The 27,980-nt window shown below is 38.4% G+C and overlaps 1 protein-coding gene across 2 annotated transcripts; it reads left to right on the top strand.

The window, feature by feature from the left end:
* The first annotated feature begins 496 nt into the window (after positions 1-496).
* Positions 497-27,782, top strand: kctd1 (potassium channel tetramerization domain containing 1). 2 transcript variants are annotated; one of them, XM_051876204.1, is made up of 5 exons: positions 497-975; positions 18,901-19,091; positions 23,138-23,282; positions 23,516-23,821; positions 26,764-27,782. In XM_051876204.1, the coding sequence occupies exons 1-5, from the start codon at positions 967-969 to the stop codon at positions 26,926-26,928; spliced, it is 816 nt and encodes a 271-aa protein (XP_051732164.1). In that variant the 5' UTR covers positions 497-966; the 3' UTR covers positions 26,929-27,782. The 2 variants fall into 2 exon arrangements, with proteins under 2 accessions (XP_051732164.1, XP_051732163.1); XM_051876203.1 differs by lacking the exon at positions 497-975 and adding an exon at positions 11,559-13,037.
* The last annotated feature ends 198 nt before the right edge of the window (positions 27,783-27,980 follow it).

The raw sequence follows: 27,980 nt of genomic DNA, 5'->3' as shown, positions 1-27,980 counted from the left end.
TATGACATGAGAACAGATAAATATAGATCAGTGAGTGAGATAAGAATCTGGATAAGGTTTGTCCAAGAAGTTGCTAGGCTTTTGAAAAAAAGTCTCAAAAAGGTCGAGGGAGTCATTAAATCTAGATAAATTGGCAACACTGGGTTCAGATAACTTAATTTTTTGATTTTCTGTTGATTAAACCAATCACCTTCATTGTATTAACTCAAATTTCTAATTTCAATGAACTCAAAATTTTAAGGCAACTTAATTTAAGTTAGACCAACATTTTTTTACTGGATAAGGACTTTTAGAAATCATTTTATAGAAACTGCACTCAAAATGGGCCATTTAGCTAATGCTAATGTTTTAGATCTAAGCAAAAATTAGAGAAATACTATATTAAGAATTTTTTCTGTTAATTTCCATTACGTTTCACAATCACAATTTTAAAATCCCCTAATATTTACAGGTTTTCCATAGCCGTGACATAGGTTTCAATCTGTGTAATGGCCCTCTCCCCCTCTGTGAGCGCGCCCGTGCGCGCACTCACCATCCATTTGCAGGAAGCGCCTGCGGCAGCGTTCCATCAAAACTAATCATAACCATTCAAATCTGCCTCCCCGCTGCAAGATGTAAGAAGCAGGGCGACTGTTTTACGCAGAAAAATCACCAGACCTGCTTTTTACATCCTAGAATAAGAGAAACTTCACATTTTTTTTGTGTATTACAAATAGCTCATTCTTGTGATCGGTTAATTCACTAGTTGTTCTGAAGTGAGCAGAGATCTGCAGGGGCGTTTGTTTGAGAGCGCGCTCTCTCTCTCTCTCTCTTTCTCTCTATCCGGGTCTGGCCCAGAGGGGTTGTGAAACCCCTGGAGCGACTCTCTGTGAATTCAGCTTCAGCTGGGCTCCATTCCTCAGCGCTTGAGCGAGGGGCGCGGACAGGAGCCCAAACACGGAGAGGTGACACGTCGCTGGATGTCCCATGTTCCAGGTGAGGAGCGCCAGATTGGGCTTTGTGGGTTTTTTTCTACAGAGAGAGGCAGTGGGTCTTCAGAGCGCAGCTGCATGTACGCATGTGCCAGAGGACGAGCGCGTTTGGGACAAAAATATTTATCTTCTCCCAGTTTACATCCTGTCGCTTCCCGATATGTGTAATGGCAGCGCAAAACGACACCTGAAGCAGTTTACGTTGTCACATGTAAAACTGTTCCGTAGCGTAGCCTCGAATAATTGACTGATATTGTAATGGCGTCCTCGATTAGGTTTCGCGATGTTATAAGTCGCAAGCTCTTTAAATGAGAGGCGAGCGATTGTGGAAAATCTTTCTTTAACACAGCGGCTGCTTTTATATTCGTTCTATAAGGGTTTCTGGTTGTCAAACGGCAGGTTTGATCGCAACTGCCACACTTTTGAATGTTGCTGAGGGCGTTTTTCTTGTTTATTTGTGTTTAGCAGCGGTTGTTATTTTTAACCGCGATGTTTAAAGTCGAGCATTCCTTCATTCTCATCTTGTAATACGCTACAGCTGCTGCACGCTCAGAGCGCGAGCGAGAGGAACAAGACGCACGTGCGCATGTTACAATGGAATCGCATTTTAACTGCGTTGATTGTCGCATGATTCACTTTAAATGTGTTCTCTGACCGGTGTACCCTATATCCTATAAGTTGTGTTTGCTCACAGCTGTGGCGCCACATGCTACCAGCTCGTGGAATTGCCATTTGTTGTCCAAGTGGATGTGTGTGGTACTGTCACCTGACATTGAGTCTGTAGATGTACGGTCTAATTAGGTTACCTGGCCAAGGGGGGTATACTTTCATCAAAAAGGGCGTACTAGTGTGCACTAGATGGGGCATCCTTCCATCCTTCCATCCATCCATCCATCTATCTACCTAAATCTCAGGGCCCTTCAGCTTATGTTGCTTTATGGGATAGCAGAACATTTCAGAATCTCAGAGAATCTAGTATATCATCCTGGTGTTGTTTACCTATGTCATGAAAACTTTTTTGGCATCATACCTGCATCATACCATTTCATGCTAGTGAATACTGTTGTGTGCTCTTAAAGGGACATTTCACCCAAAAATGAAAAATTTTGTCATCATTTACTCACCCTTGTGTCGTTCCAAACCTGTATGAGTTTCTTTCTTCTGTTGAACACAGAGAAGATATTTTAAATAATGTTGGTAACCAGACAGTTGACGGCACCCATTGACTTCCATAGTAGGAAAAAAAAATACTATGGAAGTCAATGGGTGCCGTCAACTGTCTGGTTGCTCATACATGTTGTTGTTATAATAATAATAATAATAATAATAATATAATAATAATAATAATAATAATAACGTTTAGACACCAACGTGTATAGAAGGCTGTGGGACTGTGAGAAAACGTACTGGGGGTGCAGAGTTGACCTCTTAAAGGCACAATATGTAAGATTTTTGGATTAAATTATCCAAAACCACTAGAACAGTGTTATATATTTTGTTGACTTGTGTATTTACATTAATGTTTCCAAGAATGTTTAAATCCAGAGAAATAAGCAATTTTAATCAGGACACGGATCGTGTCCATGCGGTTTTAGTTTCCGGTTTTATTTTGTATAAACCATGGAAACACTAAAGACGCTTTAATATATTATGTGTTTTATTAGACAAGTAAGCAACTGTTTGGATACATTTATAGACAGAAAACTAACCATTGTTATATAGCTCAACACAGAGAATCTCTTTTTCTTGATTTACCATGAGTACCATGTTTTACCATGCCTAGTATCGATCTAGCAAAGTTTCAACAAGTGCGTTGCCCCACATACGCATGACCGGAAGAAGCGGAAGCGATCGTCTGCGGCATAATAAAAGCTGGTACGTGTGTAAAAGCAGACAAAATAAAAGCCGTACGTGTTGCGCTCGTCTCTCATTAGCAATCGCTCCAGTGGCCTCGTTCAACTCCCACACCCTGCTTCATACTACAGTAATGTAAATAAATCTTACTACATTAGCTCATCCATGAATATGATTTCTGCCCGAGTCCCATCGGATTCTTTTCCATCGGCTGTAGATGTGAAGACAACACCTCCCGTAATTCCGCGAAATCAAGGCGTCATCAAGCTACGTCTTTGTTTTGAATAAGTGTCCTCTAGTGGTGAAAACTACATATTGTGCCTTTAAGACAAGTAAGGACCATTTTTATATTTTGCTCAAAGTAATAAATTACTAAAAACAAAAAAAAAGTACATAATCTAATAATCAAAACTCTCATTATGAGCACACAACAAAAAGTCAATAACATTGTTTATTATGAAATGCTCCTAATATGCTAATTAATAATGCTAAATATATGGAAAAAAACAAAACGTCTAAAAGCGTTACACATTAACTTGTCACAATCCTGGTTTAGAGAAACGGTCGTAGTCATCTGTATGACAGATAAAAATAACTGTTTTCTCATTTTCTGCAGCGTTTTAGCAAAAGTATCTATTTTGCTGCTCACCGTGTTTCTGCTACTGTCGTTAAAATAACCGCGTCATCTGCAGCTCTTAAAATGGCGCTTTACGTCTTTAGCAGGAAAGAGAAGGAACGTGCACGGAGCGGAAAGGGTGTAGCACCAAAAGACCATTACTGTAAACGACCCTGAACGCTTGAGGTGTGAACCGCTCTGTTGTTTTGACGCGCTGCTCACTTTAAACTGTAGAAACGGTAAAATGGCACAATGTCCTGTGGTCCGGATGGAACCAGAACCGGAACCCCATTTGAATACCACTGCTCTTAAAAAATGCATTTAAGAACCTCGTGTGTTGAAATTGTGCATAGCCAAATTTGACCCCTGTAGTTGGCCTGTAGAAGTAAAGGTTGCTGCTTTCCTGAGAAAACTTTGCACAGACAGAAGGACGACAGAGTCGGCACAGCCTCATCTGTTAAATCTGGTAAGGAGTCTTGTATAACTGTAGGGGATCATAAAGTACAAATGTAATTGGTCTCGTAGAGAACACAAGCATTCCTGTACAGAACACCATCACCCACTGAAACACACACAATGGATCGCATGCAGCGAGCTGAATTGCTGCCCACGGACAGGGCAGAGTTTTCTGACTCATTCTTGTAGAATATTCAACATGTTAATGTGAGCTTGGAATCACCTCAAACACAGGTTGCTAATCCTCCGTCTGTCTTCAGCGCTTCTCCGACACATCCACACTTTGCATATGCACCCATGAATATGGATAAGATTAAGAGCAGGATGTCATGCAAGTCTTTCCATCTTTCTGTCTCTCTCTGAGTTCCCTGTGAAACAAACATGTGAAATGAACTGTAGCCTAATGGTCAAATTTAAATGAGAACTGTCCAGAGCCACGGTTATTATCGTTAACTACAACTACTGAAAGCATGAAAAAATATGATTTGAAATAAACGTTAACTGAAAAATAAAATAAATATATAAAATATAAAATGATGAAAAGTGTAAACTTATTTTAGTTTAGCTAGTTGCCAACGCAACATTTCTCATATACATTTAACTTGAAGTAAAATAACTAAAACTGGAATAAAAATAAAAAATAAAAAAAACCTATATAGACACATTTAAAAGGAAAAAAAAAATACTAAAATTAATAAAAACTATAGTGGTATATAAATGATAATAAAATAACATTGTCCAGCACGCAGACTGTTGGGAAAAAAAAAAAAAAATAAATATATATATATATATATATATATATATATATACATTTTAATATATTTTAAAATATAATTTATTTGTGATCTGTGATCAAAGCTGATTTTTCAGCATCATTACTCCAGTCTTCAGTGTCACATGATCCTTCAGAAATCGTTCTAATATGATGATTTATTATCAATGTTGGAAACAGTTGTGCTGTTTAATATTTTTTATTACCTGTGATACCTTTTCAGGATTCTTTTATGCATAAAAAGTTAAAAAGAAAAAAAAAAAGAACATCATTTATTTAAAATAAAAATATTTTGTAACAATATACACTACTGTTCAAAAGTTTGGGGTCAGTAATTTTTTTCTTTCTTTCATTTTTTTGAAAGAAATGAATACTTTTATTCAGCAATTGATAAAAAGTGATAGTAAAGACTATATTGTTAGAAAAGATTTCTATTTTTAATAAATGCTGTTATTTTTAGCTTTTTATTTATCAATGAATCTTGATAAAAGCATCACAGGTTATAAAAACATTAAGTTATTTCCAACATTGATAATAAATCATCATCATAGAATGATTTCTGAAGGATCATGCGACACTGAAGACTGGAGTAATGATGCTGAAAATTCAGCTTTGCATCACAGAAATAAATTATATTTTAAAGTATATTAAAATAGAAAGCCATTATTTTAAATTGTAATAATATTTCACAATATTACTGTTTTTTTCTGTATTTTTGATCAAATAAATGCAGGCTTAATGAGCATAAGAGACTTCTTTCAAAAACATAAACAATATTAAAGCGTCCAAACGTTTGACCGCTCAGAGAGGACCGTCATGTACTACAGGTGCTCGATTTACATCTCTCCCACACCGGATGGCGTGCTCAAAGATGGTTCTCATCTCTCTCCGAGCCGTACATACCCAGACACGCACTCGCACATTCAGTAGTTACTCTTTTTTTGGCCGCCTCGGGCTCTGGCAGTAAGTTCAGCTATATCGCACCTTGGTGTTCCTCTCTCTCGCTCGCTTTCATTCTCTCCCAAGCCTCGGAGGTAGAGGCGATTTGTGATGCTGCGCTCACACTGTTTTTTAAAAAAGTGCTTCCTCTGAACTTCTCTATCTCTTCAGATTAGTCAGGGAACAAATTACCTGCCTGCACATAAAAAGCCCCTCTCCAATCCTCCGCACAGCCATGTAACGAGCCTGATCTCCCTTTTGAAGAGTGGGCATGTTATTTTCCCTCTCGCCTGCAGGCTAGCCTGCCATGCAAATGATTATGAAATTAAATTTAAAACTATACATGTATTCAGCCTCTCTCTTATCGCTATCTGCACAAAGCGCATACAAATCAGGCCGGGATCAGGGCCCCGGCTCAGGACTGCACTTTAAAGCTTTGCTAATTGCTAATTGGGTATCTAGGTGTGAAATGGGCTCTGCTAACGAGAATTTAAAATGTGGAAAGGAGGGTTTCTTTTTTTCCTTTTCTGTTCTCTCTCTCGCTCTGTCTTTCTCTCTCCTTCTCTTTCCTTTGAGAGATGTCAGAGCTGTTTCTGGTGACATGCCTGTGGGCAGGAATGACAGAATGAGACAAAAGAAGAGAGGTCTCTCATTTCAAAATGGAGGCTCATCCTCACACAGGGATATATGTGTGCTGTGCGGAGGAGAGAAATGAGATACAGGTCCAACGTTACCTCTGCCTTGTGAAAAGGGTGCCGGTAGTTTAATGATTAAGGATTCGGGCTTCTAACAAAGGCTGTTGGTTGAGTTCTAGTGAAGGGTAAACCTGAGGACTCGAGTTACAGAGATCACCATCCTGTTATATTGGCATTGTGGCCTCGAGCGAGGGACTTCCTGACAGGTTTATCCCAAGGAACTGTGAACCTCGGGAACCTCAGTGCTGCACGTTTGAGGTCTTTCTCGTTCGACACACCTCTTTCAGGTCATGGAGCTCTCTACTAATGAGCAAAGATTTGAATCGGGTGTGTTAGATGAGGTAGACGTCCAAAATGTTTCATGCTGGAGGGTCCCAGGAGCAGAACACTATGGAAGCTTGTTTCGCCACGTAATAAAAACAGAAAAGGGTTTTGCGACTTTTTATCTCACAAAAACACGATTCTAACCTTTTCTGAATTGCGTGATATAAAGTCAGAATTACAAGATATAAAGTCAGAACTGCGTGATATAAATTCCGAATTGTGAGTTATAAAGTCCGAATTGCGAGTTATAAAGTCCGAATTGCGAGTTATAAAGTCCGAATTGAGTGATATAAAGTCCGAATTGTGAGTTATAAAGTCCGAATTGATTGATATAAAGTCCGAATTGTGAGTTATAAAGTCAGAATTGAGTGATATAAAGTCAGAATTGCGTGATATAAAGTCAGAATTGTGAGTTATAAAGTCCGAATTGAGTGATATAAAGTCCGAATTGAGTGATATAAAGTCAGAATTGCGAGTTATAAAGTCCGAATTGCGAGTCATAAAGTCCGAATTGCGAGTCATAAAGTCAGAATTGAGTGATATAAAGTCCGAATTGCGAGTTATAAAGTCAGAATTGAGTGATATAAAGTCCGAATTGCGAGTTATAAAGTCAGAATTGAGTGATATAAAGTCCGAATTGCGAGTTATAAAGTCAGAATTGAGTGATATAAAGTCCGAATTGCGAGTTATAAAGTCAGAATTGAGTGATATAAAGTCCGAATTGCGTGATATAAAGTCAGAATTGCGAGTTATAAAGTCAGAATTGCGAGTCATAAAGTCCGAATTGCGAGTCATAAAGTCAGAATCGCATGATATAAAGTCCGAATTGCGTGATATAAAGTCAGAATCACATGATATAAAGTCAGAATTGCGTGATATAAAGTCAGAGTTGCGAGATAAAAAGTCTGAATTGCATGACAAAAACTCGCAATTGAAAGAAAAAAAGGCAGAATTGTGACTTTATATATATTCTGACTTTATAACTCGCAATTCTGAGAAAAAACATTACCTTTTTCATTTTTTTTTTTATTTAGTGGCAGAAACAAGCTTGTATAGAACACTGCTAAAAGTGAATGGCCCAAAAATTACAGCAAGTAATTAAAACTAACTGCAAAACTGAATTCTGATTCTGCATGACTGTTCATTGTCATTGTTTTTTCTCAAAGTTCTGTTTGTTTTTATAGGGCAATGACATGATTTTTCCCTCTGAAATCTATTAATTAATTAATTTTTATAAAAAAAGAAAATGCAATTCGTATATACAATGACTTGACTTGAATACGTACCGTATTTTCCATGTATTTAAATTATGAAATTAATAATAAGTAATTGTTTTTTGGGGAGAGGGAAGGTATAAAGTCAAAAAACAACAACAAAAAAAACTCATAAAACTAATTTTTGAGTAAAATCATATGATGCAAACTAGCAGAAAAAAAAACAGGAAATGATATCATCGAAAGGACCCTCATTGTCTGTCAATGTCAGTAAAACTAAGAATATCAGATTCTGAATTTGAACTTTTTATGACAAGGCAAGGTCATGTTGTAAATGTCATGGTGTGACTTCACCAAACTAAATGATATTTATGGATTAATTAATTTTTTTTATATATATATATATATATACTTTTTACTTTATAAAATATTTTAAGATTTATTTTATAATTTTATATATTTAAATATATATTATATTTTATTATATAATTATATTGTATTTTTACTATTACTATTGTTTTTTGTTACGCCACATGACACATTAGAGTCATTATTTAAGCGTAAACATTTTTAAAATCATCATAGACACTTTTTTTTGCTATTGACCCATATCTTTTCCTTAAGAAAGGTTCACAAGACTATGGGAAGACTCTGACCATATAAAGTTAATGAGTCAGATGATCGCTGTTGATTTGCTGATGGATGAATAGAGCTTTTTTTCATCCCTCCTCTAGCTTTGAGCCCTACTGAGCTCTAAAATCCGCTTCCTCATGCGTTGCCTGTCTCTGAGGCACAGCGCCGGAGACAAACATCTGCCTTATTCTCCAGAGCCAAACCTCAGCTCTGTGCTGTTCATACTGAGACAGCATTGCCTCGGGGTTCTCACGACACACACAAACAGGGGAGAGAGGAGAGAGGCGTGAATGTAGAAGCACTTAGGAATGTGTTCTTCATCAAGGTCACTCATATAGGATAATCTTAGTGTAAAGACTCCAATGAAAACTAGCATAATTTGCCATAGAAATTATTGTATTTAGAGATTCACAGGGCTAAAAGCAATTTCATCCCGAGTACTCTAGAATCATTCATACACAAAAATATCAATGCATAATCGAGTAAGCCCTGAAATAAGCTATGATGCATTTCAGAGGGGCTCTGTTTACATTAAAATAGCATCTACTGTTATAAAGAATATAAGAGAAAATGAAAATCTGCTCTAACCTGAGAAAGTCTGCAGTGAGTTCCAGCTGAGCTGCATCTGCAAGTCACACATTCATGTATATCAGAAGAGCAGAAGTTAAATACAGTCCAGTCACACTGTCACATCAATATCAAGTAATATGAAAACTGAAGAAAAAAAAAAAAAAATTCTGTCATCATTCACTCACCTTAATGCCTTTCTTGATTCTGTGGTACACAAAAGGCAATATTTTGAATAATATTCACTCTTCATGCAGTGACAATGAATGGTGACTGGAGATTTGAAGCTTCAAAAAGGATGCAAAAGCACCATAAAAGTATCATAAAATGGTTCTTATGACTCAAGTGCTATATTGCAAGGTGAGCTCAGCTCAGTGGCGTCAATTCATCAAAAGCCAAGGCATGACTTCATCCAATCTTACTCCCTAGACGTGACAGTCCCACTTTTAAGTACTTCACACAACTTTTCCAGCACTTCAAAGCTCAAAAGTCTGAAAGTTATCCAATTTAAATGTTATTTTTAATGTGATGACCAAAAATATTTTTTGTTCATTCTTCAAAAATTGTCCTCATTTGTAAAACTAAGTTTCATGATGTAGAAAACTATCATCTGATGAAAAACAAAAACTTTTTTTAAAAAAAGTAAAATTTAAAAGGTTAAATTACTACTATAGCCAGCATTTAAAAAAAATTGTACTGATGTAGGAAAAGTCACAAAGGATCATGAAAAGCACTGAAGCTGTCAGTTCAGCGCAAACTCGCTGAGTGCGAAAACTACCATTTTAATCAATTAATCTGTCAAAACTGCACAATGAATCTTTTATTTACATTGTGTTTCTGCTTTGTTTGTTAATGAGAGGATTTGTGCATGTGCAGAACTTGGTAAACTCATTTAACGTGGGTAACTTAAACACCTCTGATTGGTCATTATCTTCAACAGAAATCCCTGTGATTGGCTACAAAACTCTGCAAAATCTTGTTGAGTTGCCACATCCTGCCATACCCAATTGACGCCGCTGGCTCAGCTGGTAGCCACATTGACCGGATCATTGATTCACTGAGTTGATCTGAATCAGAATTGAATCTGTTCGTTTTGTAATCAGCATCAAGTGATTCATTGAAATGAGTCACTTCAAAAGATTGATTTGTTCATAAACCAGACATGATTCATTCTCTCAGGATGGATCTCAATATTTTCAGTAAACTAAGATTGTCTTTTTCTGGTACTTTATTATTTCTAAAGACTTTAAACATGTGTATGGCCACTTTTATGATACATTTATGGTGCTTTATGTGTATCTTGACAGCCTCAGCCCTCATTCACTTTCATTAAATTGCAAAAAAGTGTGCAGGATATTCTTTGAGGTAATATGAGTAAGAAAGTAATGACACAATTTTAATTTTTAGTTGAACTGTGAGTTTTCACCTGTTTGGAGTGTTTTCTGCCTACTGGTCATCATTGCATACACTCCAAAAGAAAATGCTGGGTTAAAAATGGACAAACCCAGCAATTCGGTTGTTTTAACCCAGTGATTGGACCCAACCTGCTCGGTACTTTTATTTAATCCAACTATTGTTTAAAAATTACTGTATTACTCACTTAAAATGAACCCGAAATAGGTTGGAAATGAACGTTTATTAATATGTTTAATAAATGAACATTTATTAATAGGTTTAATAAATAATAATTAAATAATAAACATTTATTAAATTGCTTATTAATAAATGTTCACCTTTTGATTATTGCTGTTACCTCTAGTAATTAGTCTAATTTTAATTTCCAACCTATTTTGGGTCCATTTTAAGCCAGCCATAAAGTATTTTTAAACAATAGTTGAGTTAAATAAAACTGCCCAGCAGGTTGGTCAAACATTTAACCCAACCGCTGGGTTTGTCCATATTTAACCCAACTTGGGTTGTTTTTAACGCAGGATTTTTTTTTTAGAGTGAACACAAACCCGTGGCTTGCACTTTATATGCTGTGTCGAAATCATTCTTACCATGCACAGAAATATCAATTAGCTCTCCACACCTTCATCTCTCTCTCCCTCCCATCTGTCACATTCTCTCTTCCTCTCACACATACACAAAAGGCAGTATACAGACACACACTCTCAAAGTATATGGATAGCCTCGGGGTTAGACATGATCACAGCTGCTGCTGGAAACTCCCAAATCAAGTCAGCCTGCCTGAGCTACATAGCCCTTTAATAATTAGCAGGTGTGTGTCTGTGTGGGTGTATTAAAGGCATAATGTACTGCTTAATTCAGCTGCAGTCCAATACAGGGTATAGCTGACCGTTTGCCTCTTTCTCTCACTTTATCCCTCCATCCAAGTTGGAATGAGAGTGTGTGTGTTTTAATTTTGGCCAATCTAGCTCCCCTTTTCCTGCACCTTTAAGAGCGCGTGCCTGTTCTCGTAGCTGAAGGTCACTAAAACGCACAAAAAAGCTCTCAGCTCTGCGGTCCAATATAGCGCATGCGCAGTGCCTCGGGACTCATACACTGTCAGACTGCAATATGGCGAGAATGCCTGGCAGCGGGGACCACTGCTGTAGAGATGATGAACCGGACCCGATGGCGGGGGATCGGGAGAGAGACGGAGGCTCGGGCGAGGAAGACGAGGAAGAGATTCAGGAGATCCAGATCACAGGAGAAGAGGGAGAAGTGTCAGAAGAAGAAGCCGAGTTAGAGTGGGAGGAGTGCGGGGAGCCCGACAGCTGCGCTGCTGCCGTGGAAACGGGGGAAGCGGTCCTTATGCGGAATACGGACCAGCTCGAGTCGGCGGCTGGGGACCCGCTTTTCGCCGAGGGAGACATGCACCGCTCCAGGCTCAGCGAGAACACGCGCCTGGCCACTCGGTACGCGGTGCGAATCTTCCGGGAATACCTGACGGAGAAGGCGCAAAGTACGGACTTTGAGAGCATGGACAAGCACGCGCTCTGCAAAGTGCTGCGCTCGTTCTACTCGGAGGCGCGCTCCAAGAGCGGACAGCTGTACAGCAAGTCTTCCCTCATCAGCATCCGGAGCTCGCTCAACCGGTACCTGAACGAGCCCCCGTTCTGCCGCACGCTGGACCTCACCAAGGACCCCGAGCTGCGCAGCGCCAACCTCGCGCTCGCCGCGGTCATACGCAAGCTGGAGGAGCAGGGCGCCGGTCCCGTGGTGCAGAAGCAGGCTATCACGCGCTCCGACCTGAGGAAACTCTACACGTCGGCCGTGTTCAGCGCCAGCTCGCCGTTCGGGCTGCTCAACAAAGTGTGGTTCGAGACTTGCATGTACTTCTGCACGAGGGGGCGGGAGAACCAGCGCGAGCTCGAGGAGGACTCTTTCGGGCTGGCCGTGGACGAGGACGGACGGAAGTTTGTGTACTTCAAAGCGCTCGGGCCGTACCACAAGTCTCGTTCCGCCTCCTGGACGAAAAAAAGATCCGACACGGACGACGACAACCTTCCCCGCATGTACGAGACCGCCACGGAGTTTTGCCCCTACGCGAGCTTCGTCAAGTACCTCTCGAAGCGCAATCCTCTCTGCAAAGCTTTTTTCCAGCGCCCGCGGGATCACTGCAGCGACACCGACACGACCTGGTACGAGAATAAAGCCATCGGCAAGAACCTTCTGGGCACGAGAATGCAGATGCTGTCGCGGGCCGCCAAACTGTCAAAGACCTACACCAACCACTGCATCGGCGCCGTCTCCATAGCAACGCTCAACGGCATTGCGGGCATCGGGTCAAAGTTAGCGCCTCTCCACGTCGTCTCCCCGGAAACGGTCAACGGAGCGCACGTGCTGCCCTGCGAGGACGAACTCGAGCTCAAACCGCAGAAGGTGATCAAACGCCCGCGAACGCTCGTCTATCCGGTAAGCGTTTCGGGACCGGGGGCATCGCCGAAAAGACACTGCGCGCGCGCCGCCGTGGAGCGCGCGGACACTCCAACGGTCACCGCGCTCGTCTCCTCTCATTGCGAACTCAACGGAGATATGCTCCCCTCACAGGTAATAGCGATTTCATGTCTTTAGCACATCGGTGTGACCGCGTGACACGGTCCTAGAATAGCGCCAAACAATTTCAAATCAGTTTTACTAACGGCTCTGTTGCCTGTCAATCACGCCAGTCAGAGGACAATTGTGTTTTCACACCACGTGTATTTATGCAAATGAACGAATTCAAGCAACAACCGTGGGATGTCAAATTTGACTCATCTGTGTGTCATTTTGTATGGAACATTTGTCAGCAAATCCCTTATTTTCTTTTTCATTATAATGTCAATTTTCTTACGATGGTGTACTGTATAACCAGGGCGTTTTCAGTCAGAAACTTAACTTTGAATTCTGCCACTGGCATTTTAAAAAAAAAAAAATCTGTGTTTTGAGGTCTAGTGTTTTAATACATCTTTTAGATATGCATTTGCTGTTTTTTCCCATCGTTATAAACCAGTCCATCTCCATTTTGTTGCTGAGGGACAGCAGCACAACTGCCTGTGGCGGTTCATTTGGTCACGTGACTAAGATTGATTCCTTCATATGTTGGTGAATATTATTATGCTTTGTAAGTAGGCTGCGCTAAAACAGGCACTGATTTCTTCACCCTTCAGCATGAAGGTGAGTGTGAAAAATAAAAGTGTTCGTTGCCTAAAGAGGAATGAGCTAATAACACACCTGTACTCCAGCAAAAATCAATGACTCCTAAATATAATACCTGTTTGGTGTGTTCTTCAGCTGCATTAAATTATATTAATGATCAGAATTAAACAAGATTCATCCTCAGGAGTTTCACAACCTCAGCTATATTGTCATTATGAATGTTCAAGTATGTGCTGCTGTTCTTTTCTGTTTGAAGTTGCACTAAAATCACAGCATGTATTGCAAAAGTTTGGGGTAAATATCTATTAGCGACCCCTAGAGGAAGAAGAGTGCTGGAAAAACATCCTGGGGAAAAAAAACTGAAAGGCCTTGTCAATTATGACACTGCGTAATTTCACATTCACATCCAATTATATCCTGTTCCCTCCTTGCTAATTAACTGATGTAAAGTGAGTCTATGCTGTTTTCTTTCAGTACATGCTGAGATGAGGGTGAGAAAGTGTTTGGGTCAGAGACTTTTTTCTTCATGCATCCATAGAGTCATATGCATTATTGCGTCTTGCATTTACAGCCATTCAAAAATATCTTATGCTCAACAAAGCTGCATTTATTTGTTCAAAAAGACTGTTAAAAAAGAATTGTGAAATATTATCATTTAAAATAACTGTTGTCTATTTGAATATATTATAAAATGTAATTTATTCCTGTGATCAAAGCTGAATTTTTAGCATCATTGCTCCAGTCTTCAGTGTCACATGATCCTTCAGAAATCATTCTAATATGATGATTTGCTGCTCAAGAAACATTTCTTATAGTTTTGCAGCTTAATATTTTTGCGGAAACTCTGATACAGTATTTTTTTTAAAGGATTCTTTAAACAAATTTATTTGAAATAGAAATCTTTTGTAACATTATAGATGTCTTTACTGTCACTTTTGATCAATTTAATGCTAAAAAAAAAAAAAAAAACTTTTTGAACCCAAACTTTTGAATGGTTGTGCATATTTTATTTAACTGTCATGAGAAATTTACAAAGCTAGTATGTTGACTAATTATACCAATATTGTAGTACATGAGGCTTTTAGGGTACTGCATTATTATAACACTGACTACTGTTCAAGAAATCACTGATTACATTATGGATTGATACACTGATCAGGCATAACATTATGACCACTTTCCTAATATTGTGTTGGTTCCCCTTTTGCTGCCAAAACAGCCCTGACCCGTCGAGGCATGGACTCCACTAGACCCCTGAAGGTGTGCTGTGGTATCTGCACCAAGATGTTAGCAGCAGATCCTTTAAGTCCTGTAAGTTGCGAGGTGGAGCCTCCATGGATCGGACTTGTTTGTTCAGCACATCCCACAGATGCTCGATTGGATTGAGATCTGGGGAATTTGGAGGCCAAGTCAACACCTCAAACTCGTTGTTGTGCTCCTCAAACCATTCCTGAACCATTTTTGCTTTGTGGCAGGAGCATTATCCTGCTGAAAGAGGCCACAGCCACCAGGGAATACCGTTTCCATGAAAGGGTCTGCAACAATGCTTAGGTAGGTGGTACGTGTCAAAGTAACATCCACATGGATGGCAGGACCCACGGTTTCCCAGCAGAACATTGCCCAAAGGATCACACTGCCTCCGCCGGCTTGCCTTCTTCCCATAGTGCATCCTGGTGCCATGTGTTCCCCAGGTAAGAGACGCACACTCACCCGGCCATCCATGGGATTCATCAGACCAGGCCACCTTCTTCCATTGCTCCGTGGTCCAGTTCTGATGCTCACGTGTCCACTGTTGGCTCTTTCAACGGTGGACAGGGGTCAGCACGGGCACCCTGACTGGTCAGCAGCTATGCAGCTCCATACGCAACAAACTGTGATGCACTGTGTATTCTGACACTTTCTATCAGAACCAGCATTAACTTCTTGAGCAATTTGAGCTACAGTAGCTCGTCTGTTGGATCGGACCACACGGGCCAGCCTTCGCTCCCCAAGTGTATCAATGAGCCTTGGTCGCCCATGACCCTGTCGCCGGTTCACCACTGTTCCTTCCTTGGACCACTTTTGATAGATACTGACCACTGCAGACCGGGAACACCCCACAAGAGCTGCAGTTTTGGAGATATTCTGACCCAGTCATCTAGCCATCACAATTTGGCCCTTGTCAAACTCACTCAAATCCTTACGCTTGCCCATTTTTCCTGCTTCTAACACATCAACTTTGAGGACAAAATGTTCACTTGCTGCCTAATATATCCACCCACCTGTCACCTGTCAGTGGTCATAATGATATGCCTGATCGGTGTACATTTATATTCATAATCAAAATCAAGCAATGAAGTATGTCCTATCTTTAATTTTTCCTAAATTAAACAACTTTTTATTTTAAAATAAATTGTATTATATTTTTAACTGCTATTTTACACTAGTAAGCTTTGCGTAAACAATTGGCAGTGATATGTAGACATGCATCGCAACATTGTTTTCATTCTCCTTTATCCTGATGTTTCTGGCTAGGTCTTTAGACCTCTGTATATCTTAACAACTCTCTTTCACACTCTCAAATCACAAATAACACAGAAATATTTCAATATGGGCATTTACTGCTCACCATAAACACTGCAGAGAGCTCAGCTCTTTTTAAACTCACATCAGTGCAATAATTCATCTTCCCTGATTGTTTGTTTTACATCCACAATTTCACAGTAAGTTGGCGTCAATGTATTTCCAATTAGCCAATATCTCACCCTTCTTTGGCTTCCAGCACCATCCATGACAGTGGAATAAGTTGTTTTTATTCATGTAACACTTATTTTTACTTTATTGGTTTGCACTTATTATTTGCACTTTGTTCTTTAAGGCACATATTACTTTTTGTATGTGTGTATATAAGTTTAATGTATTTATTTTTGTCAGAAGTCTCTTCCAAATGAATAAAGGCAAACATTTTCCACCCCATGCTCTCATTTCCTCATTGTCTACATTGTGAATGTAAAATTAGCCAGAAAATAAAATGCATCTTTGACCCAAGTTATTCTCCCCGTAGGCACAACGCCCCATCAGAAACTGCACCCGCCAAAAGCCCAGTTGTGCCAGAGATGTTTATCATTAGCCTGGATACATGTTTACTTGCACATGTTCTGTGTATTAGCAAGGGTTAATGCTTGATTTCCAGGTCGCTGTATAAGCCAGTCTGTTGAACTCGTTCTCTCAGTGTGTTTCATTCTGTAAGACAGTCGACTCAGATAGCATTACTCCACTCTGGGCGAAAAATGCAATGATATTGCACTAAGTACACTTATGTTACAGTTTTTCATCTTTAAAGGAAATTTTGCCTATGGCTGTTTCATTGTGCCTCGGCAGAGAGTGACCATTGAGATTTAACAAACACTTATTTCCAAGCACAAGCAGATATTATGTGAGACGAAGTCCCTACTGAGGCTAATGAGAGTGTGGCTACTGTACTGCTGTTTATTGCTGACAGCGAAATCACCATTAATGCCATAACGGGTCAATTTAATTTGTTGTAATGCAGTTGATAAGGTAGAAGTGATTATCTGTTTTTATGTTGTGAACCATTTAGCACTGCGCTCCCATTCCACGCTCATGATGACACACATTAACCAAAATGAAGAGGCTGCTTCAGTTTTTTTCTGTTAAAATACTTTCCTATTCCAGTTTAGTGTGCAGAGACTGCTATAAGCAAGCCTTTGAAAGGTCGATTCCCAGAAGTGTGTAAACACTGTTGCCCTGTGGCATTTTTAAAATGGCACTGTGAGTGGCCAAACTACCTGCTTTCCAAACAATCGACAACGAGAGTTTGCGGCAGAAGGGGCTGTAGGTGTGTGTGACACTGAAATCAAAATTGACACCTGTTTACTTCTACACACTGCTTTTGTGTACAATACATTGATGCATAGTATTCAAATATATATATTACATTACTATTTTTTATGTTTTTGAAAGAAGTCTCTTATGCTCATCAAGCCTTCATTTACTTGATCAAAATACAGAAAAAACAGTAATATTGTGAAATATTATTGCAATTTGAAATAATGGTTTTCTATTTCAATATACTTTAAAATATAATTTATTCCTGTGATCAAAGCTGAGTTTTCAGCATCATTACTCCAGGCTTCAGTGTCACATGATCCTTCAGAAATCATTCATTTTAAAATATTTTTTAAATTTTAAATTTTTTTTTCTTTTTTTTTTGGAAACTGATAATTTTTTTCAGGATTCACTGATGAATAAAAAGTTAAAAGAAACAACATTTATTAAAAATAGAATTAAATAAAAGTATTAATTTCTTAAAAAAAAAAAAAAAAAAGACTGACCCCAAACTTTTGAACAGTAGTGTATATTGTTAAAAAAGATTTCTATTCTAACTTTTTATTCATCAATTAATCCTGAAAAAAGCATCACGGGTTATAAAAAATATTGAGCAGCACAACTGTTTCCAACATTGATGATAAATCAGCCTATTAGAATGATTTCTGAAGGATCATGTGACACTGAAGACTGGAGTAATGATGCTGAAAAATTCAGCTTTGATCACAGAAATAAATTATATTTTAAAGTATATTGAAATAGAAAACCATTATTTTAAGTTGTAATAATATTTCACAAATGTTTTTTTTCTGTATTTTTGATCAAATAATGCAACTATATTATATTAATGTAATATTTTTTATTTAATTATATATTCTTGCATTGAAATTCTCTACATTTCAATGCAAGAATAAAAATGTTAAAAAGATTATTTAAATTAAAAGTGAAAATAAGCTTAAGTGGCATGTTTTATTTTCCTGTTTTTTTTCTTCCCTCTTGTGATATGACACAGCGGGTCAAATCAAAGGTCTTTGGCCCGTGAGCCCTAAACAGGCAGTAACAACTTGCCTTGCCTCTAAAACGCTTTTCCTTTTCAACTGACATCACAAATCCCTGTTACTTTTTTTCAACCCCTCCCTCACAACCACCTCCAACCTGGTCCATTCAATGACCACTTTTCATGATTCAATCAAATCTTGGTGGATAAATTCAGTCTCTATAAAAGTATCATAGAAAGTTCATACAACTTGTGCACAGTTTCCTAAGAAAATTTAGCTCCAATTTAGCTCCAAAGCTATATTCTCCTCCTTCTGGTATGTTAATGTCTGCTTTTCATGATCCCGAATGCATAAACCCAAATCCCAAGGTTTTTTTTTTTTTAAGGAAAACTATGAATATTAATCTTGAAATTGCTGCAATCTTACCCATCATCTTTTTTCTCTCTCAGGAGAATCGCAGCAACAGTGTGGGCATGTCGACCCGGCCTATCTTGGCACATTCGCCGGTCTCCCCGCTGGGCACAGCTGGCATCCCCACACCTGCACAGCTCACGAAGGCCAACGCACCGGTGCACATTGACGTTGGGGGTCACATGTATACCAGCAGCCTGGCCACATTAACCAAATACCCAGAGTCCAGGTAAATTACACACACACAGAGATGCAAAACAAACAGAAATGGACAGCTTAGGGGTTCAAAGGAAAAGGTGTTCTTTTTACCCATTTAAAGGGGACCTGTTATGCAAAATTCACTTTTAATAGGTGTTTGAACACAGATGTGTGTGTAAACAGCCAGCCTATAATGGTAAAAATCCACAGACTCCTTTTTTATAATCCCCATAAATCATAAACAGTCTCTCCAAACAAGCAGTGTCAGAAGCTCCGCCCACAACTGCTGACAATCTGCCCTATTAGCATAGCTCCTCCCCTCAGTGAGCTGTACACAGTCCGCCATGTTTATCTCCTCACCAGAGCATTTAACAGCAGCATTCAAGTAAGAAATGTATTCTTATTAAAGCTACTAAAGTTATTCAGTCAAGAGCAGTGAGTGATTTTCTGTTCTTCTTTTGTTGTTTGGTTCATATTAACAGCAGTAGGTACTGTATATTACGCTGCTGTCACTTTAATACACAGATCTAATATACACATGCGATTTCTTTCCCTGCTGTTTACGTTCACAGACATAACCGACTGTGTTTGTGAACTTTGTGTTTTTTCGAAATAACCTTTTGTGTATTTGACAGTTTAAGCACAATAAGACATAAAAGAGAACTTAGTTTAATACTCATGTGACGCGCCGTCTGACAGCCAGCTTTCTGTGCGCTCAGAAAACCATATATCAGAAGTTTAAACTCTTTAAACGCATGCAAATAATTAACTGCAGTGTCACATGAGCGTGACTGCGATAGAGATGATAATCAAAACAAAACAGATGTTTTAGTTTTTGGCAGAGTATCCGAGGCATGAGCTGTATAGGCTCCGCCCTCTTCTGGAAAGGGAGGCGGGGAGCAGCAGCTCATTTTTCAAAGAGACATGCACGAAAACAGCATGTTTTTCCTTCCACTCAAAAATGGGTATTTACAACATGGTATAATAAATGATCTGTGGGGTATTTTGAGCGGAAACTTCACAGACACATTCTGGGGACGCCAGAGACTATATTACATCTTGTAAAAAGGGGCAAAATAGGTTCCCTTTAAATAACATTTATTCCACTGTCACCTAATTCATTTGGCAGTCAGCCTAAAATTTCCAAAACACACGTCATCCTCTGAACGCGTCTGTTCACACACAAGTCCTTCATGATGTGTGTTTGCTCCATATGTGTGTGTTTTGTGTGTATGTGTGTGTGTCTTGTCTGAGCTCATTAGCTCACTGACCGGTATATTTCTGCAATGCCAAAGAGCATTATTGTCTTGTAGCTGCTGACTGAGTCAAACATCAGAGCACAGGCCAAAAGGAGCCTGAAGCGTTTTGAGCCAGACTAGCATCCAGTCTCACAACTGCTCACATGTCTCACACAGATCCCGCCTCCCACTGTCCTTTACAGTGCCATAGAAATACTCACACATATTGTCTCAAAGGGTCTAGTATCTAGTATAGGCCTCGAAAAGCCTTTATAATCGTCAAATAGATGTTTCAGAGAAGGCATTGGCACAAGTGACAGTTGTGATCCATTCGCCTCTTGGCTACTTTATCACAAACAACATCAATATGACATCGCACTCATCAGAGAGAAAGGAAGCAGGGTGCTGGATGATGACATTTGCGTCGTCAGGAGCAATGATGGCCGCCGCCTCCAGCCATGCCCTCCGTGATGCTGATGCAGATGTAGGCTAGGGTTTAGCCAGACTGTGCTGACCGAAAGAACTGTCAGCCGGACAGTTGTGTGCTTATATGAGCACACGCTGATGATGTTAAATGTTTTTAATGAACATTTTGGCACAGTTGTTCTCAAACTTCTCAATCGTCCAAGTATCAGCTAGTCGCAACAATGTTCTCTCAGATTGTTACAGTCATTATTATATCTCTTTAGACGCATGCAATGTGCACTTCATTGGTGTTTATTCTACAGAATTGGTTCAAAGTCAGAGTTGGAAACATCTTGAAAAAAATGTCTTGTTTGTATGTATGCAAATTGTATAATATTCAAGGAACACATTTTTAGTAATTGTGCAGTTAATTCTCATATTGTATTTTCAGAAAGTTTTGTAATTTTTCCTCTCCTCAAATTTGTCACTACCGAAACACGAAATGATAAATAATTTAATAAGAAAGGTTACACTGACCTATTAAGATTTTGTTTACATCTACCTTGTAAATATATTTTTTTGCTATTTTATTAAAGTTTTCACAGGTAAATCAATAACAATTACCATTTTAACAATATTTCAAGTGTAATTTATGAGATTTGTTGTATTTTTAATCCAATCTTCTTTGTAAAAGGCATAAAGTTTATCATACTGATTTCAAAGTTAAGGATTCATTAGTTTGAATATACAGTGAACCAAACACTATCATAACATCTTCACTATACTTTATTTTTGACAAAACATCCCATGTTTCAGTCGTGACTGCACATTTTCGGTAGTGACAGTAACGTGTTGGTAGTGACCACAAAACATTACATAATTTTAACTCGCATACTAAAACATACTAAAATACTAATGATTTGCATAACTGTACTAAAATTATGTTTATTTCCCCCAAATAAAGGATTGTGTTCCCTTTTGTCACTACCAGAATAATCGTGTCACAACCAAAACTTCACCACATGTTTCGATTGTGACTGTTTCGGTAGTGACAATTTTAGATACTTATGAGTCTAGCTCAAAGATGCTAATGAGCAAATGGTTACCTAGCACCATTCTGAACAGTTATACACACATAAAAACTAAATTTTATCGAATAACACTCAAAAAACAATGATGTCATAACCGAAACTTTATCACGTTTCGGTCGTGAGTGTTTCAGTAGTGACAGTTTTAGATACTTTTGAGCCTAGCTCAAATAGGCTAATCGGCACATGGTTAGCTAGCACAGTTCTGAACAGTTGTACACACATAAAAACTAAATTTTATGAAATAACACCCCAAAAAAAGTTTGCTTAATTGCAGAAAAAAAGGTGTTTGGTAGTGACGTTCCACAGATTTTCAGACTTTTGAACACATTTAACTCAAAACGATGGGCCCTATCTACTATGAAAGAGAGGCTATGAGAGGGAGGGACACAGGAATATTTCCTGATCAAAAATGTAGGTTGGTTAAAATCAGTCTCAAGCCAATGGACTAAAACATACACTGTCTCGGTAATGACATGAAAATGCGGGACACTTTTTTTTTTTTTTTTTTTTTTTTTTTTAAACATAAAACTTAATGATTTACAAAGAAAATATAAAATAGATTAAAAACAAGATTTTTAAAAAATTTCAATATCATTTTCACAAGTTGAAATGTAGGGGTTAGGGTTCGGGACAGCCAACCTCCCAACTGAAAGTACCCAATAAATGATGATTTTATATATATTAAGCTTACTGATATTTTAAATATTATTGTGGGATTCAATAGATAATAGAAGGATCTTAGATCTTAGTAAACATCTAAAATTTGGTTACTTAAATGCTTTTTAAATGTGTTTTTTTTTTTATGTGGGACATGGGGTCAGTAAGACTTTTTGAATGCTTTTATTCAGTTTTATTTAGTTCATTAAGTTGATCAAAAGTGACAGTCAAGACATTTATAATGTTACAAAACATTTCTATTTTAAAAAAATGCTTTTGAACTTTCTATTAATCAAAGAATCCTGAAAAAAAAAAAAAAAAAAAAACTGTATCACAGTTCCCACAAAAATATGAAGCAGCACAACTGTTTTCAACATTGATAATAATAATAATGATGCTGAAAAGTCAGCTTTGCCATCACATTTTAAAAGATATTAAAGTAGAAAGAAGTTATTTCAAGTTGTAATAATATTTCACAATACAACAGTTTCTAATGTATTTTTGATAAGCCTTGGTGAGCATAAGAGACTTTTGGTGGTGTAAATGTATATTTGTATTTATTTGTGTATATATATGTTTGCATGTGTTTGTGTTTTAACAAGAGAAAAACCTTGTATAGGAAAGCAAGTTGTTGTTGTTGTTTGGTTACATCTAAATCTTTTAATATCTGACTGCTCCTCTCTCAGGATTGGCCGTTTGTTTGATGGCACAGAGCCGATCGTATTGGACAGCCTGAAGCAGCATTATTTTATAGATCGAGATGGACACATGTTCCGCTACATATTAAACTTCCTCAGGACATCAAAATTGCTCATCCCAGATGACTTTAAGGTAGGATTTTAAATCTCACGCTGCATCAGTATTATATTATTAACAGGATTATTTAAAGAATAAAGGAATAGTGTCAGTTTTGAATCACCATCATGTTGTTCTGTTGTTTTGTTCATGAAACAGTAGTAAAAAGATACTTTAAAAGAGTTTGTAACAGCCCTAAACACCGACTGAATTAGGTGAACCGTTCCTTAAACATCAGTTGTGTCATTTGTCTCTGCGTCTGTGTGTAGGACTACTCTCTGCTGTACGAGGAGGCCCGCTATTTCCAGCTGCAGCCTCTGCAGGCTGAGCTGGAGCGCTGGCGTTCTGAGCAGGACTCTAGGTACACATCACGCATGTGTGAGTGTGTGGTAGTGCGTGTGGCCCCCGAGCTGGGAGAGAGGATAACGCTCAGCGGTGATAAAGCCCTCATCGAGGACATCTTCCCAGAGATAGGAGACGTCATGTGCAACTCTGTCAACGCAGGCTGGAACCACGATTCCACTCATGTCATACGCTTCCCTCTAAACGGATACTGCCACCTCAACTCTGTACAGGTGCGTAACACCTTTCACTCGTTTCATTTGCTCCGGATGAATATTGTTGGTGTTAAAGGGCTTGAATTGCGTGTATTGCGCATAATTTTACTCATTCCCGCAGATTTTATTCTCACACCCAAAGTGTGCCACATAAAGCTGGCTCTCAGTACTAAATTGAGTTCTCTTTCGCTGCTTATTGCGCTTAAACAGTCAAACACACACAAAATAATGTCAAATGCCGTTCTTGGTGAGTATTCATGTAAACACAGTCAGTTATGTTTTAAGTGAACGTAAAAAGTTGAGAAAGAAAACGCATGTGTAACAGTATAATGGATCCGTGCGTCAGGTCTTAAAGTGACAGCAGCCTAATAATATTAAAAATATCTATATGGCAGTTTTTCCCCATGGTATCAATGTCAAACTTGTGGCCAGTGAAAATACTGTAGCTAGTAACTTTGGAAAAACCACTAGCCTGGTGAACAAAAAAGTTAATGTCAAACCCTGGAGATAGATATACATACTATATATGATATATCTAAATGTAATATATATATATATATAATATATTATGTAAACACAAACTTTTATGTTAGATGTGATTAATCGATTTGACAGCACTAAACCACTTCAAATGAAATCTGCAATCTGGCTCCATCCAGGAGCTTCAGCTGATTTAGCATTAGAAACTACAAACACTGGCCAATAATTCATGTCAGGAATGAATGTACAATATGAGCACATTTTTTCCTATACTGTTCTCTTTAACCATTTCATAATATATATATATATATATATATATATATATATATATATATATATATATATATATATATATATTGTGTGTGTCTGTGTCTGTGTGTGTGTGTGTGTGTGTGTGTCTAGAGGCTGTCTAATCCTGTTTGCTTATTAAATCTTTTGGCCCCTGGCATTTGCCGTCACACTAATGGAAGCAGGAGATTGAGAAAAGTAGAGGCAGAAGACAGGAAACAAGAAAAATGAGAGAAAAAGAGAGTTGAAGGACAAAAGCATGATGGAAAGTCACAGAGAGCACACAGACAGAAAGTTTGACCTGTAAATGAGAGGTTGTGGGGGGAAAAAGACTAAGAAAGAGAAAGATGGAGGGAAATTTAGTGACGCAGCGCTGGAGAGCAAAAGAGGAAGGGACGTCCTGAAGGCACACTAATGGAATGTGATCTCACAGTTCTGTGGAGCGAAGATCTGCGGGACTGGAAGAAACAGCACGAGAGAGAGAGTGAGGGAGAAACCTACAGAAAGAAAGACGAAATAAGCAAGTGGTTTAAGTATCTCATTTTATTCAGCTGAGAGAGCTGCTGGACAGATGGTTTATAACACTTTTGCTGTGCCGTTTTCCCAACAGAAGACGGCAGTGATTCTGTGCCAGGGGTGTTCAATTAAAGGGATAGTTCACACACACATGAAAACGCTGTCACTGTTTACTCATGTTGTTCCAAACCCATATGCTGTTTTTTCTCTCTCTCCGTGGAACACAAAAGCAGAATACAGGGGTTTGTTTATTTTCATATTATTTACTGATTAATTCAGAATATATTCTCTGAAAACAAGGCTTAAAGGGATAGTTCACCCAAAAATGCTCATCATTTACTCCCCCTCATGTTGTTCCAAACCTGTATGTGTTTCTTTCTTCTGTTGAACACAAATGAAGATATTTGAAACAATGTTGGTAACTAGACAGTTGATAGACCCCATTGACTTCCATAGTATTTTTTTTTCCTACTATGGAAGTCAATGGGTGCCGTCAGCTCTCTGGTTACCAACATTCTTCAAAATATCTTCTTTACAAATTAATTGCTGTTACAAAATATTTCTATTTCAAACAAATGCTGTTCTTTTGAACTTCATATTCATCAGTTAATCATGAAAAACAGTTTTCACTAAAATATTTAAGGGTTAGTTCACCCAAAAATAAATATAATGTCATTTATTATTCACCCTCATGTCGTTCCACACCCGTAAGACCTTCGTTCATCTTCGGAACACAAATTAAGATATTTTTGTTGAAATCCAATGGCTCAGTGAGGCCTCCATAGCCAGCAATGACATTTCCTCTCTCAAGATCCATTAATGTACTAAAAACATATTTAAATCAGTTCATGTGAGTACAGTGGTTCAATATTAATATTATAAAGAGACGAGAATATTTTTGGTGCGCCAAAAAAAAAAAAAAGACTTATATAGTGATGGCCGATTTCAAAACACTGCTTCATGAAGCTTCGGAGTGTTATGAATCTTTTGTGTCGAATCAGCGGTCCGGAGCGCCAAAGTCATGTGATTTCAGCAGTTTGGCGGTTTGACACACGATCCGAATCATGATTCGATACGCTGATTCATAACGCTCCGCATGCAGTCGAGCGCACAGCGTTGCTAAGTATACTTAATTTGACTCGTACACGTAAACAGGTGTTCGACGCATGCACAGTTTTGAGCAATCTCTCGCCACGAGTTACAACCCATGTAAACATTTTTGTATTCTTTCATGCTAGAGTTGTACAAATGAGGGTACTTTCTAACCTCTTCACACAATCTCTCGTCTATGTAGGCCTCCATTGTCGCTGTAGCTTGCATGTTTGCATGTTCTGTTTATGTAGTTTTTCTTCGACTATACCTTGTGAATCGACGGCTCATGGTTGCCACCTTGTGGATAAACTAATCCTGCGCATGCAAAGTACGCGCGGTTACAAAAATCCGGCGGTGCGAGTACAATACGCGCTTACTCTACCGATGACGTAATTCCCGTCACGCGCACTGTACGCTGACCCTCACGCACACGTAAAAGTGAAGTATAAATTGTACCGAAACCAGACGGTAGTGTATATTCATTCTTTGGACTGTTGGTACTGTAGAATATGATTGACTTATTATATATTGAATATGAAAGGATAATGATTTGGTGTGTGTTTGGGAATTTTTGTGTTCATCAGGTTCTGGAGCGACTGCAGCAGCGAGGCTTTGAGATCGCTGCTTCTTGTGGAGGTGGTGTGGACTCAACCCAGTTCAGTGAGTACGTTCTGAGGAGAGAGGTCAAACGAAGTCACCGCGGGGTCACGACCTCCGTCATTCGAATCAAACAGGAACCGCTGGATTAGCTGCCTGCTCTGACAAACAATAAACTGTATATGGTATTTTTAACTGAATATAAGGGATGTTTTGATTTGTTTATGTTGTAAGCCTACGAGACATATTTTCATTGGTACTGTCCCTAAATAAACACGTTCAAATAAGAAAAAAATATTGTTTAAAATTCAAATGGGAATTTTTCCGAACTTCTCTGGCCACGCTGAGTGATTTCCATTTGATTCTCTATATGAGGGTTTGTTTTAAAACTTCACAACTGCCAGACTGCACTTTTGCTGGATTTGTCTTCACCATGACAGCTATAGGAGTGGAAGAAGCTAAATTAATGTTAGACTCCATATATGACATCCTGTAAAGAATTTCATCTGCTATACTTATTTAATAAGCTGTTTGATGAATGATTTATGTTGCTAATCTTCAAGTGTTTCTCTCATAAATAGCATATCGCACCAGAGAGGAATAGCAGCTCTAATTAGACAAATACACGCACACACATAAAGATTAAACCACAGCTGTGGGTTTCTGGAGGATCAAATGACTAGATGAACCCTCATTTTGTCAAACACAGTCATGAAATTGAAGGATTTCATTAAAAAGTGTATTTCTTTCTCCCACTGTTCTTCATTCTTATTTTAGCAGACAAGTTCAAATAGGAAAAACTGTAAGCCAATCAGAAGAATTTCTCTTGTGCTGTTACCGGCAGTATTTTTTTTTTTTTTAATCTAACTCAAAAAAACATTTTCTTTTTTTAGTTTGACCATAAATTTACAGTGTCTGGCTACACTTAAAACTGGTTTATAATCCATGAGATTAAAGTTTGAGAAGAATGTAATGTGATATTGTTAATAAAAGTTTTAAAAAATCACCAAGACTTGTTTATTGACATCTGCGAAATATAAAAAACACAAAGCACAAGATTCAAAGGTATGCCTTTTCACTTAAAGACTTTATTTAAAATGTTTATTTATAAAATTAAGGCCTACGTGATTTCATTCCAAGAGTGAGCATTTCATTGGTTGGATCCAACTGAATGAATACGGCTTTGACTGACCGAGTCAATAAA

Source organism: Ctenopharyngodon idella, chromosome 20 (assembly GCF_019924925.1).
Source record: "Ctenopharyngodon idella isolate HZGC_01 chromosome 20, HZGC01, whole genome shotgun sequence".
In the NCBI taxonomy this organism is placed as follows: domain Eukaryota; kingdom Metazoa; phylum Chordata; class Actinopteri; order Cypriniformes; family Xenocyprididae; genus Ctenopharyngodon; species Ctenopharyngodon idella.
The sequence above is the reverse complement of the archived record's forward strand: the minus strand, read 5'-3'. Positions and strand labels throughout refer to the sequence as shown.